Source organism: Ananas comosus, linkage group 4 (assembly GCF_001540865.1).
Source record: "Ananas comosus cultivar F153 linkage group 4, ASM154086v1, whole genome shotgun sequence".
NCBI classification, from domain to species: Eukaryota; Viridiplantae; Streptophyta; class Magnoliopsida; order Poales; family Bromeliaceae; genus Ananas; species Ananas comosus.
Genome location: NC_033624.1, coordinates 4,091,195 through 4,103,003, shown reverse-complemented (window position 1 = coordinate 4,103,003; position 11,809 = coordinate 4,091,195). Strand labels below are relative to the sequence as shown.

General features: G+C 34.0%; 1 protein-coding gene across 5 annotated transcripts; it reads left to right on the top strand.

Annotated features, from left to right (window-relative positions):
* Nucleotides 4,981–11,712, top strand: LOC109708946 (BEL1-like homeodomain protein 7). Of its 5 annotated transcripts, none has more exons than XM_020230911.1 (6): nucleotides 4,981–5,223; nucleotides 6,001–6,107; nucleotides 6,293–7,135; nucleotides 8,906–9,282; nucleotides 10,054–10,114; nucleotides 10,790–11,712. In XM_020230911.1, exons 3-6 carry the CDS (start codon nucleotides 6,341–6,343, stop codon nucleotides 11,444–11,446), a joined length of 1,890 nt encoding a protein of 629 aa, XP_020086500.1. In that variant the 5' UTR covers nucleotides 4,981–5,223; nucleotides 6,001–6,107; nucleotides 6,293–6,340; the 3' UTR covers nucleotides 11,447–11,712. The 5 variants fall into 5 exon arrangements, with proteins under 5 accessions (XP_020086500.1, XP_020086499.1, XP_020086496.1 ...); XM_020230910.1 differs by having other exon boundaries at nucleotides 4,982–5,223; nucleotides 6,285–7,135; XM_020230907.1 differs by having other exon boundaries at nucleotides 4,982–5,223; nucleotides 6,264–7,135.

The window sequence follows — 11,809 nt, the reverse complement described above, 5'->3', positions numbered from 1 at the left end:
ATGTAGACCCCTCAACTATAGCCGTTTTTGAAAAGGGTCCCTCAACTACATATCTTTCCTTTGATTGAATATCTCAGCTTTTTGTTTTGTTTTAAATTTGAATTAATTTAATTATTCTATGAGTAATTAGTCATTAATTAGTCTAATTTTATTTGCTAAAAGGTGAAAAAAAAGTTATCAAATTTGATGAAATCACTTATAAAAGTGGAAAATTCTCTAATTTAATTTACTAAAATTACTTGATTCCAAAAAAAAAAAAAATCAGAAGTAAAAGGATCTCTGAAAAAAAAAAAAAAAACCCAAATTCGAGGGTCTATTTTAAAACCACTCATCACTTTCGTAAAATCCTAGTAAACTTTTAATTTTGACAACTAAATTTTGTAAAATTTACAAAATAATTTAATGCAACCCTTTTCTTAATCACAATTATTAATTAAACAGTCGTTTTGGTGGCATGTCTAGTATATAATCTCATAAAGTTATAAAACTTTTTTAAAAAAGATCTACTTCTTTTATTCTAATGCATAAAAAATAAAAATAAAAATAAAAAATCAAAGCTAGATTCATCTTATTCTTCAATCTGTCATTTAATTATCACAAGTAGCTAGAAGAGAACAATAAATTTCTTTATGATTTACCATTTCGCAAAATCATATGCGAGATATGCAACCAAAAAACGACTATTCAATTAGTAACTCTGGTTTAGAAAACCGACCGTCCATAGAGCAAGTGGCAAAAGGTTTGGTGGTTGGTACCCGAGACCCAAGTTCGAATCCTAATTGATTCACATTTCCAGCTAAGTTTATTTCTAAATGAAATAAACGATGCAGGTCGCGTGTTACCTATCTCTGAAAAAAAAAAAAAAAAAAAAAAACCTCTAGTTTAGAACCGAGACCCATTAAACTATTTGACAAAAAATTAGAGAGTCTAATCACCAGAATTAAAAGTTCAGGCGTCTATTCCTTTTAAGGTACCGTTTGGTTCGGGTATAAGCAAGAACTAGTTATTACAGGATAGGTATAAGTATGGGGATAAGAAAAATAATGTTTAGATGAAAATTGGGTTGTTCCCGGGAATAAGAACAATTTTAGATAATTTTATATAGAAAATGAAGGTGTTGGTGGGAATAACCGAGAACTACTATTCTCGGATAAAAAATTAGTGTTTGCGTATAAAGGGGGGATAAGAGCCTATTTCTATTTCTATCCCCTAACCAAACGCTGCCTATATATATAGAATACTAAAATTCGGAGGGTCTTTGTACAAATTTTTTTTTTTTTATTTTCATACATTAAAAAAAATTATATAAAAATATGTGAGAAAGGTGAGTAAGCAACCAAATAAGCCCACATTAATATTTTCAAAGGGATGTGAAAGCAACACAAAGGTGTGGTGTTTAATCACCACACGTCACAACTATAAATAGGATTTGGTGCCAAAACAAGGAGAGCTCACCAAGGTGGGCAAAGAATACCTAATTAAATTTTAATTAATTAATTTTAATCAACTAATCATGCCCATTATTTTAATGAGGAAGCATTGGTATAATTAGGCATCTAATTGAGTTATTAAATAAGTCTCTAATTCTAAACACCCCAAGGAAGAGAGAAGCACAAAACAAAACAAAACAAAACAAAACAAAATAGTTTTGGCTTTGTTGGGGGATAATTTAAATTTTTTTTTATAGAATTTTAAATAGAAATTTTGTATATATACAAAATATAGGGGAAAAAATTAGCTAGGCAAATTTATATGGAACTTGTCTCAACTATAAGTCAATTTAATCCAACTACCTAATATTTTTTTTTAAAAATATCTTTTTATCTAATTTTTTGAATTATTTGATTTGAATGATTTAATGACTCGCATATTTTAAAGTTTGAATGCGTCATTTATTTTCACAGGCTCGATTAGTATATTTTATATAACTTATGTGACCACAATTTTAATAAACTACATAATAGAGGCACATATTTTATGCTGAAAGAATCATCAAAATGGCTTAAAATCTAATAAATTGAAAGATTGAAAATTAAAGTTTTTTAAAAAATAGGTAGTTGAATCAAAATATACCAAAGTTAAGAAACATTTTATATATTTTAACCAAAAATTTATTGATTCTTTTTTCGGTAAAGATGTGTAGAACATTACCTAATCGAACTATGGACCATTTTAAATCTTACTATCCTATCAAAATTTTGATTTTATTATTCAACATTTTAATTTATTTGATTTGTGTCAGTCAGCTACGTACGCTTTCACTTTAAAATTTAAGCTAATTCCTTATTTTAATAAATTTACAGTTACGAGAATTGCATGAAGTATATATATTAACTAAACTTGTAAATATAAAGGCCGTGTTCAAATTTTAAAGTTAAAGTGTCATTGACTTAAACTCAAATCAAACAACAAATTAAAAGTTTGGGCAATTAAATCAAAATACTAAAAAACTGCGTAGTCGATTCAAAGGAATTTATAGTTTAGATAAATTCTGTATATTTTTTAGTTTTATAAATATAAATGACGTATTCAAATTTTAAAGTCAAAATGTTATTGACTTAAACTCAAATCAAACAACAAATTAAAAGTATGGGCAATTAAATCAAAATACTAAAAAATTGCGCAGTCGAATCAAAATAATTTACAGCTCCGATAAGTTCGTTATATTTTTAATTTTATAGAAAAAAAAAACACAAAAGAGAAGAAGAGAGAGAGACTTTGCGGCAGTGTATTTTTGTTAAAATATATCGTGAAGCCAATAGGGCCACTGATTATTTAGCAAGTCATACACTTAATTTAAGAAGTAAACTGGTTTTTGATCCTACCAGTGACCTTTCCATAGACTTTGTTAGGATACTTTTTGAAGACTCTGCAGGTAGAGTCTTTTTGCGCAAAGTGTAATCGGTTTTTGCTTTTAATAAATTAGCCTGTTGGCTCTTTCGACCCGAAAAAAGAAAAAAAAGAAAAAAAAGAGAGAGAGAGAGAGAGAAGATATAGAGGAAACAGGTGGGGGGTATTTAAAAGTCTAAGACAAGGTTTAGGTCCACCAACTGGTTGTTAGGAGATGGAGGCATATTCAGACACTGCACCAAATCACACTTGTCCATAGAGGATGCACCCATGCTTGGATTTGAAGAGAGGTAAAACACACACACACACACACACACAAAGACTAAGAGAGAGAGAGAGAGAGAGAGAGAGAGAGAGAGAGAGAGAGAGCGAAAAGAAAAAGTCCATATTGTAATAGTTGCACCGCATAAGATATACTCGAAGATCATGTTTGAACACAAGAAAAAAGTTATCCAACGATAACATATTTGATATGACATATTTTAATATGATTATAGCTAACGAGAGTTTGATTTTCACTTCTTCAGATGTTTTACAATTCATGATTTAAAATAAGATAGCATATTTCACTTACGAGACGATTTATTTTATTCTGAAAAAAAAAATTTGAAAGTCGAATATATTTTTGCATTTTATGTTAATATTTTTGAATAAATTAAGAAAATATAACGAATAAGATATGCATGCATCTAAACAGGACCTAAATCGATTATATTGTTTCATATGGGGGATTGTAAAGAGCCTAATCGCAATAAAATGATAATTTTATAGTGAATGATTTTTTTTTTAATTTTTAATTTTCTGTTAGTGTATCTTATGTTGCAATGCGAAAGTACACGCGATCAGATGCGCTATTATTTTCGTGTAAAATAACTGTAACTTTCTATAGAGAGAGAGATGTTAAGGATTAATTAAATTTATTATTATTATTATTAAGCACTAAGGAGAGAGTGGTGTCACGTGCCTAAAAATATAGTTTTTTTTTTTTTCTTTTTTCTTTTTGAAGATTGTTAAATTGGTGAAGGGAAAAGTGAAAAGTGGGAGATTATAAAGAATGGGAGATTAATTTAGAAGATATTATTAAGAGGTTAGGGTTTTTGCAAAAACAACCCTGGAGGTTGTGATTTGCACAATTATAGGCTCCAAGAACAAAATTTATATATGCATCCCTCGTGAGCTACATGATTTTCTAATCATTATTTATAAGGTGTTTACTACGGACATTATATAAATTTTTAACTTTAAAAAAGAGTTTCCCCAATCTCACTTTTATTTTTCCTTTTAATTGTAATAGTTTTTATTAGAATATTTGACAATAAAAATATCTAAATTTTTGCTGTAATAAGACACGGATATAAAATTTGGAGCTTTCAAAAGGCTCTAATTTAGTCTTCTTATTTTGAAGTAAACATATAATATTATTAGAAGAATACCCAATTTACTATATTTTCTAATAATACTGTTCAGATAATATTTTATTAAACAACACGAAAGCTTCGTTATTTTAGTAAAATGACTACTTAATTTCTAATATTTTTATTGAAAATTTTTCTATGCGTTTTTAAAGTCCTCTTTGCTAAAAATATTCAGGTAGATACATACTCTCTCTCTTGTATATTATATATTTACTTCTCCAATGGATTAAATATCAAATACATAACTTCACAGGGACAAAACTGAAAAATTGCCAATTTAATGGTGCAGGCACGAAGAGGAGGGAAAAGTAATAAAAAAATAAAAATTAAAAATTAAAAAACTCCCACCAAAATGGTGGTTACTTTTCACACAAAACAAGGGAGATATTGGATATATATATATAATATATATTTTTTATATATAATATTATATTATATTATTGTTATTATTATATTTTTATGAGTATAGATTTTTTTGTACTTGTAAATTTTTAACCGTTGGATGAAACAATGCGCGGTTAGGATGATAGCGATTTCCGATTAGAATTATAGTAACTTTTTAGGATTGAGTGGTTATTTGATTGAATAGTATGAATTAACATAGTCAAAAATTTATGAGTACAAAATGATTTATACTTTAGTACAACTCATCATATTATATTATATCATAAAATTAATATTATATTTGTGGATATTATTATTATATTCTAGAGAGAGAGAGACTGAGAGAGGGGGGGAGCTTTCTTTCATTTTCTTTTTGTTTTTCTTTGTACATCTCAAGATCAGATTGTCACCGTATTGGGAGAAGAAGGTGTGTGTGTGTGTGTGTGTGTGGAGGGAGGGAAGACTGCCATCAGAAGATCAGCAGCTGCTGTTATAAAAATTCCTGCTTTCCTGCCCCCCATCAGGATAGCATAACCATAGCCTTCCCTCCCCCCCTCCCCCCCTCTGCTGCCAGGTAATCCATCCCTTTTTTGTTTTTTTTTAATCCCTCTCTCTCTCTCTCTCTCTCTCTCTCTCTTCTGTTACCCATCAAACTATCACTATTCTTATACTAGCAGTTCATAAATAATTGTTTTTTTTTTTTTTTTTTTGTTGATATCCCTATCCTATCCTTTATCCTCCCCCAACTATTTATTCCCCCCCTTATTCTCATTCTTTTTCTCTTTCTTTCACCTACCTTTTCTTTTTCTTTTTCTTGCTATTTTAAATTTTCAATCAACCCTTTGCTTGAGGTAGTTATCAGCTCAATCATTGATTGATTTTCAGCTCAAGAAGCCTCCCCCCCCCAACAAAAAAAAAGATTTTTTTTGTTGTTGTTGTTGTTGTTGTTGTTGTTGTTGTTGGGTTTATTTTTTAGGGTTTTGGGTGGCATCTTCTTATTTTGTGTGCATGATGATAGGTTCTTGAAAAAAGAAAAAGAAGAGAGAGAGAGAGAGAGAGAGAGAGAGAAATCAATGATTTTTAGTGTAAGAAATTGTTGGGGATTGCTTCAAGGGTTTTCTTATGCTGGGTTGTTGGGTTTGTTGGGGTATTTAGGTAAGTTGGTGGATTAGGGCTATGAGTTTTTTTTTTTTTTTTTTTTTGGAATTTCATATGATTTTCCATGTCAAGGGAAAGAAAATAGGAAGATAGGGATTAGTTGCAGAATTTTTTTTTGGTTTTTTTGTTGTTTTTGAGATAAACCATCAATCTATTTTATGCTAAGAGGATTTGAATTTGATTTGCTATCCAGCTTGGTGGTGACTGGTGAGAAGCACTTGTTCCAAAATCAGGAGTTGTTAGAATAATCTTGACGCTGTAGGTGATACCGGCGATTCACGTTGCATCGGTTGATCAAAGGTAAGCCCGAAATCTCCGAGAAATTCAAACATTAGCATGGTTCTTCCTCGATGTGTAATAATCCTAGTTTCTTGATACGATTGATTTTCGTACTTAAGTTTGTATTTTTGATGAAAAAAATTTCATATTCTTCTCGAACCATCTGACCTCTTGCAGCCGTATTATGTTCATATCAAGAAATTCAGTTGCTTGATGCGCTTATCTCGGAACATCTGAAATAAATCGAGGATTGGATGGCCACTTACTTCTCGGGCGCCGCCAACCAACGGGAAATGCCGGCCCTTTGTTCGCGGGACGCCGGGAGTGAACCCTACCCCTCGCAATCGATCATGGGGAACCTGCTTTATCTAAACCATCCGTCTTCAGGCGCATTTCCGGAGTTTACAGGAATCGCCCCAGCCGCGACTTCGCAAGATTCGTCTTACAGCGATTTAAAGGACGGGAGGAACGAGATGTTCATGCAAATGATCGGCGCGTCGCAGAACGGCGTCGGCGATCTCATTCAGAACCCTAACCCTATCGCCGACGAGACCCATCTGGGGATGCAGCTAAACTTTGGTATATTGAACGGTCAAAACTTACCTTTGCAGCAGGCGAATTTCCCTCCGGTTCATGGTCAGGGGTTGTCGCTTAGCCTCGGAACGCATATTATGGCGCCTCCTTTTCAGTATGCTATGGTGAACGGTGGAATTTATGGGCCGCATGGAGACGACGACGCTCGATCGAAATTCATGCATTCGGAAGTCTCTCGCACGATCTCTAATTCGAAGTATCTTAAGGCGGCGCAAGAATTGCTCGACGAGGTTGTGAATGTTCGAAAGGACTTGAAACAGAAGGTGGATAAGAACCAGAATGCGAATAACAATTCAGCCGGAGTCGGGGATTGCAAAGAATCGGACGGCGCATCGAAAAGCGACGGAATTTCTTCTAATTCCCGTGAGCAGAATGCGCAGTCTAATGAGTTGTCTCCCTCTGAAAGACAGGAGCTTCAGAACAAGCTGACGAAGCTTTTGGCTATGCTGGATCAGGTGCACATTAATGCCCTTCAAGTCTAGGTTTTTTTTATATAATCGAGATTTAGTAATTCAATAATGCTACCTTAATTTTCGTCGCATTAAACGAAGCAGTGTGAAAGAGGAAACTGTTGCCTGGATATGTTTCACCACATTTGTCATGGGCCGTTCAGTTGATTTTCCTCTATTCATATCTACTTTCGATCTCCTCCACTTTTAGAGAACGATAATCTTAAAATTTAGAGGGCAGATCAACTGTATGGTCCACCGCTGATGTTGTGAGATAAGTCCAGGCAATAATTTCTTCCGGTAAAGTTTGTAGATCCTCTAGTATTCTCTAGCTAAATTAAACTCAGCAATTACCATCTTGGATGGGTTTGATTCATTGGATTTGTCCTTATTGTTTTGGTCGCACATTAAAAAAATGAAGTATTGTTGTATGTGCCTTGAAGCTGATTAGACTTTTGGCTATCTCATATACTACATGAGATTTTAGTTGGATATTCTTACCTTACGACACGTTCAAACAGGAAAAGCAAAAAACAAATCTCTATATTTTTTTATTTACGAAAATCCGTTGCTTTGTTTTCCATTAATGGTCGGGATTTTTTTTTCTTTTACCACCGTCAAAAAATGGTCAGGATTTTTTTTATTTTACCACCGTCAATAGTTATTTTCAGCTTTTCCTTTACTCATATAATTTAAAAGTTCTTTGGCGAACCCCTAATTAGCCTTTCATATAATTTAAAAGTTAGCACAGAGGTTTCTGTACTGTGAAGAGAATATAAAGCTCTCGTAGTTCAGGAGTTGTTTGCGGCTTAAAAGCTACGTTTTAATTGTATTTGGCGTAAGATAGTTAACTCCTATTTTAGTTCTTTTCCTAAAGTACAAGTACAGTCCGCGGGATAGTCTTTATTATTAAATGAAAGAAGCGAATTCAATGTAGCTTGGGCTTTCGGTGGGTCTTAAAACCTGGAGAGAAGAAGAGTTGCGGAGATAGAGCGTAAGCACTAGTCCATTGTAAAAGAAATGAACTTGCTTGAGTCATAGGAGCTAATAAGTCTTTTATGATCGATGAATAAGGGGGAAGGACAAAGAACCAGTGCGCTGTTGCATGAGAGTTTTGATGAGATAAAATAATTTATGGGTGAGTATCGGGAAATCAGTGCATGATGACGACTCGCATAACAAATAACAATAAAAGGGCAATGATAAAAGGGAAGTGAATATTTGTTAGTGATTTTTAAACACTTGGTCAAATCAAATTTAGTATTTGTATCTTCTTATCTAGACCAAATCAATTTTCTGTCACTTTTAATGTGTATCGATGAATTAGGGATTCTGTCTGCTGGCAGACTAAATGCTCTGTTCTATTAAACCTGGACATTAAACTCTCCGAAAGACAAATCCAATAAACAAAGTACTTGTATAAGCAAATAGTAGAAAGTTGCTTTAGGTTTGTAAGTAAACTTATTTAAAAAGAATATCACAGAATACGAAAAAAAAAAATTTCAAATCATGATATACCCAATCTGATGATATTATTATTGTGGAATTCACTTTCTAGAGTCTTTTGCGAACAAATCAGCTCATGTCATGACTTCCTTTCTATCACTTTAATTATATAAGCCTATGACTCCTTAGAATATGTTGATTAAGTGTGGAGTTTGCCTGGAACTGTTTGCAATTCAATGATGCGTATAAATGGTATTTCATTTTGTATGAAGTTCGAGTATATTTTCAACTTAAACTTCATTTTGACCCCATTTTTCACAACTTTTGCAGGTTGATAGGAGATATAAACACTACTACCACCAAATGCAAATTGTAGTTTCATCTTTTGATGTAATAGCTGGTTCTGGATCTGCTAAGCCATATACAGCTGTTGCTCTTCAAACAATTTCACGACACTTCCGCTGTCTCAAAGATACTATTAATGATCAAATTCGATCTATTCGAAAAGGCCTTGGCGAAGAAGAGAGTTCCGCTAGCAAAGGGGGTGGATTGACTCGCCTTCGTTATATCGATCAGCAGTTGAGGCAACAGAGAGCAGTTCAACAATTCGGAATGATTCACCAAAATGCATGGAGACCTCAGAGAGGGCTACCGGAAAACTCGGTTTCAATTCTACGCGCTTGGCTTTTCGAACATTTCCTTCATCCGTACGTTGCTTTCTTCTGAACCTTCTATTTAAGTATGTGCCTGCTGCAGAGTCTCAATTTTCATGCAAAACCCTTGAAATTGCAGCTTCTCAGCAACATATAATTATCTGAATTTTGGGCCTCTGGTTTCTCTTATATTTTTCAAATAGCCCCCAACTTGTCATCTTTTAGTTCCTTTAGTTTTTCGAGTATTTCTTTCATAAAAGTCCCTGATGAGCATTTCTCAGTGGAATCTACGAATCTCCCATTAATGATTTTGTATTGAAGCTCTGTTTTGCTTTTATGCGCTTTGCGTTTTGAACACTTTCTTCTTGTACGTTGCTTTCTTCGAAACCAGTTTCGCTTTTTTGTGATATACTTTATAGGGACTTTTATGTATACATGCCTACAAAATAATTACATTCATACTTGGTAAATTGTATATTTTCATATGGAATTTTTTGCAAAAGTATCCTTGTATTAACTTGGGAAGTAATGGAACGAAGGAACTTGAATCGTTGAAAGGGCGTTGATAATAATTCAATTGTTATAGGGATATATTCATAAATAGATAATTTTGGATGGTTGTATACGCATTACTCTTTTTCTGTTTATGGTAATATATATTTTCCAATCTGGTGTGTATATCTGTAAGAAAGTGAGTTCTTGATGGCAATATGTAAAAATACAGATTTTGCAGGGATACATCGGTAAAATAATAATTTTTTCTTAGTTTCTTATATTTATTCCAATCTCTTATACATACATATTTTTTTCTAACATTTTTTGCAGTTATCCAAAAGATTCTGAGAAGATAATGCTAGCAAGACAAACTGGCTTAACAAGGAGTCAGGTACTCTAATTTTTCTTTGACATATCTTCATAAAAAGTTTTTTTTTTTTTTATTGTGAAAAACCTTACCAAGAGTAAAATTTATAGATTTGTCGGAAAACGAAAATGCCATTTGCTTCACAAGATATCGAAATATTCGAATAACAATAGCGTGTAATTTTGCATGGTAAAATATTATTTCTTGTGGCCTCAGTATAACTGTTACAATATCGAGTAGTCCATCATTGAGTGTGTAATAGGTCTATCCTTATTTTTCGAAAATGAAGTGACTGTGATGAGTTAGTTTGGGAACTGTTTGTTATTATTGAAGTGCGTTCCATCGATCATGCGAGTTCCCGGAACTCGACATCGCCCGGGGATTGGGCGAAGTGGAGAGCTCATGTGAGCATATTAAGGTTCGTCCCACGTGAGGTCCTCTAAAACTCCCACTTCGTACCACTTATCCAAACTTTATAATTTCTCACTTCCTTGAACTCCACTTTTTCATATCCCAGTTCAAGTTTACCAAACACGCCCTAAAACTTAGTGGCGGTAAACTACTTTTTCTTTAGTCGGTACCCGCTACTTCGATCACCCGCATGCGGTCAATTTTGAGAGGAGAAAGAAGGTGAACCATGGCTGATAGCACCAATCTCGACATTTTTCTCACTTTCTTGCTTTCTCTCTATTCATCCAGATCTCAAACTGGTTTATAAATGCTCGTGTTCGTCTTTGGAAACCGATGATAGAGGACATGTACAAAGAAGAAACTGGCGATGCCGAGATGGACTCAAACTCTTCCTCGGACAATGTACCAAGAAGTAAAGACGAGATTGGGTCGTCTGAAGAGAGAGAGGACCTGAAGAGCTCTGCGACCGAAAGAGGCCAGACAAGCCAATTCAACGAGTCCAAAACCAACAATTCCGAAATAGACATGGGTGGTGCCGCAATCGGGTTTCCAAGTGAGACAACTGCGGACGATTCCTTCATGAATCTCATGTTAAAGGATCAAAGGCTTAGCGAAAGGGACAGCGGGCTCCTTCACGACGCCGTGGGCCAGAAGCCCAACGAGAGCGGGAGGTTCATGGCCTACCAAATGGCTAATTTGGGAAACTTGGCTAGTTTGGGAAATTATGGGAATGGCAGTGTGTCTCTCACATTGGGGTTGCAGCATTTTGATGGCGCACTTCACGTTCCGAACACTCAGGAGGCTTTCTCGGAGGTCAGGGGTGAAGATATCTATGGCAATGCGCCTCAAATCGGAGTTGGCTCATCGGAATTCGATTCTATGAATCCGATGGATCAAAGGCAAAGGTTCGAGCCCTCGCCTTTATTGCATGATTTTGTGGCTTGAAAGCTCTATTTGAATATATGTATCCATAAAGATAAAGAAGGTAGAATTGGATATTTTGGATGTGGGAATAACATGCCTAAAGAGCATGAAGTTTGTAGTTGCCAATTGCTATAGATAGAGGAAAGGTAGTATAAATACATTTGTAATATATTAAGTTAGAAGGTTGGGGTAAAATAGGCCAAAACATGTTGTAAAGATAGTATATATATATACATGTAAAAGTATATGATTTGAGAATCATCTTGTAAAGGTAAGAGTTAATGTAATATATTACAAATGTATTTATACTACCTTTCTCTCTCTCTCTCTCTCTCTCTCTCTCTCTACATGAAAGGGTTCATGATGCTCATGGGGTATTGAATG

What these genes read in the sequence shown, in the direction of transcription:
- LOC109708946 (XM_020230911.1), top strand. Translation starts at nt 6,341, where the DNA reads ATGGCCACTTACTTCTCGGGCGCCGCCAACCAACGGGAAATGCCGGCC. An exon ending in TTTTGGCTATGCTGGATCAG is followed by an intron (nt 7,136 to 8,905) that starts GTGCACATTAAT and finishes CAACTTTTGCAG; the next exon opens with GTTGATAGGAGATATAAACA. An exon ending in TTCGAACATTTCCTTCATCC is followed by an intron (nt 9,283 to 10,053) that starts GTACGTTGCTTT and finishes CATTTTTTGCAG; the next exon opens with TTATCCAAAAGATTCTGAGA.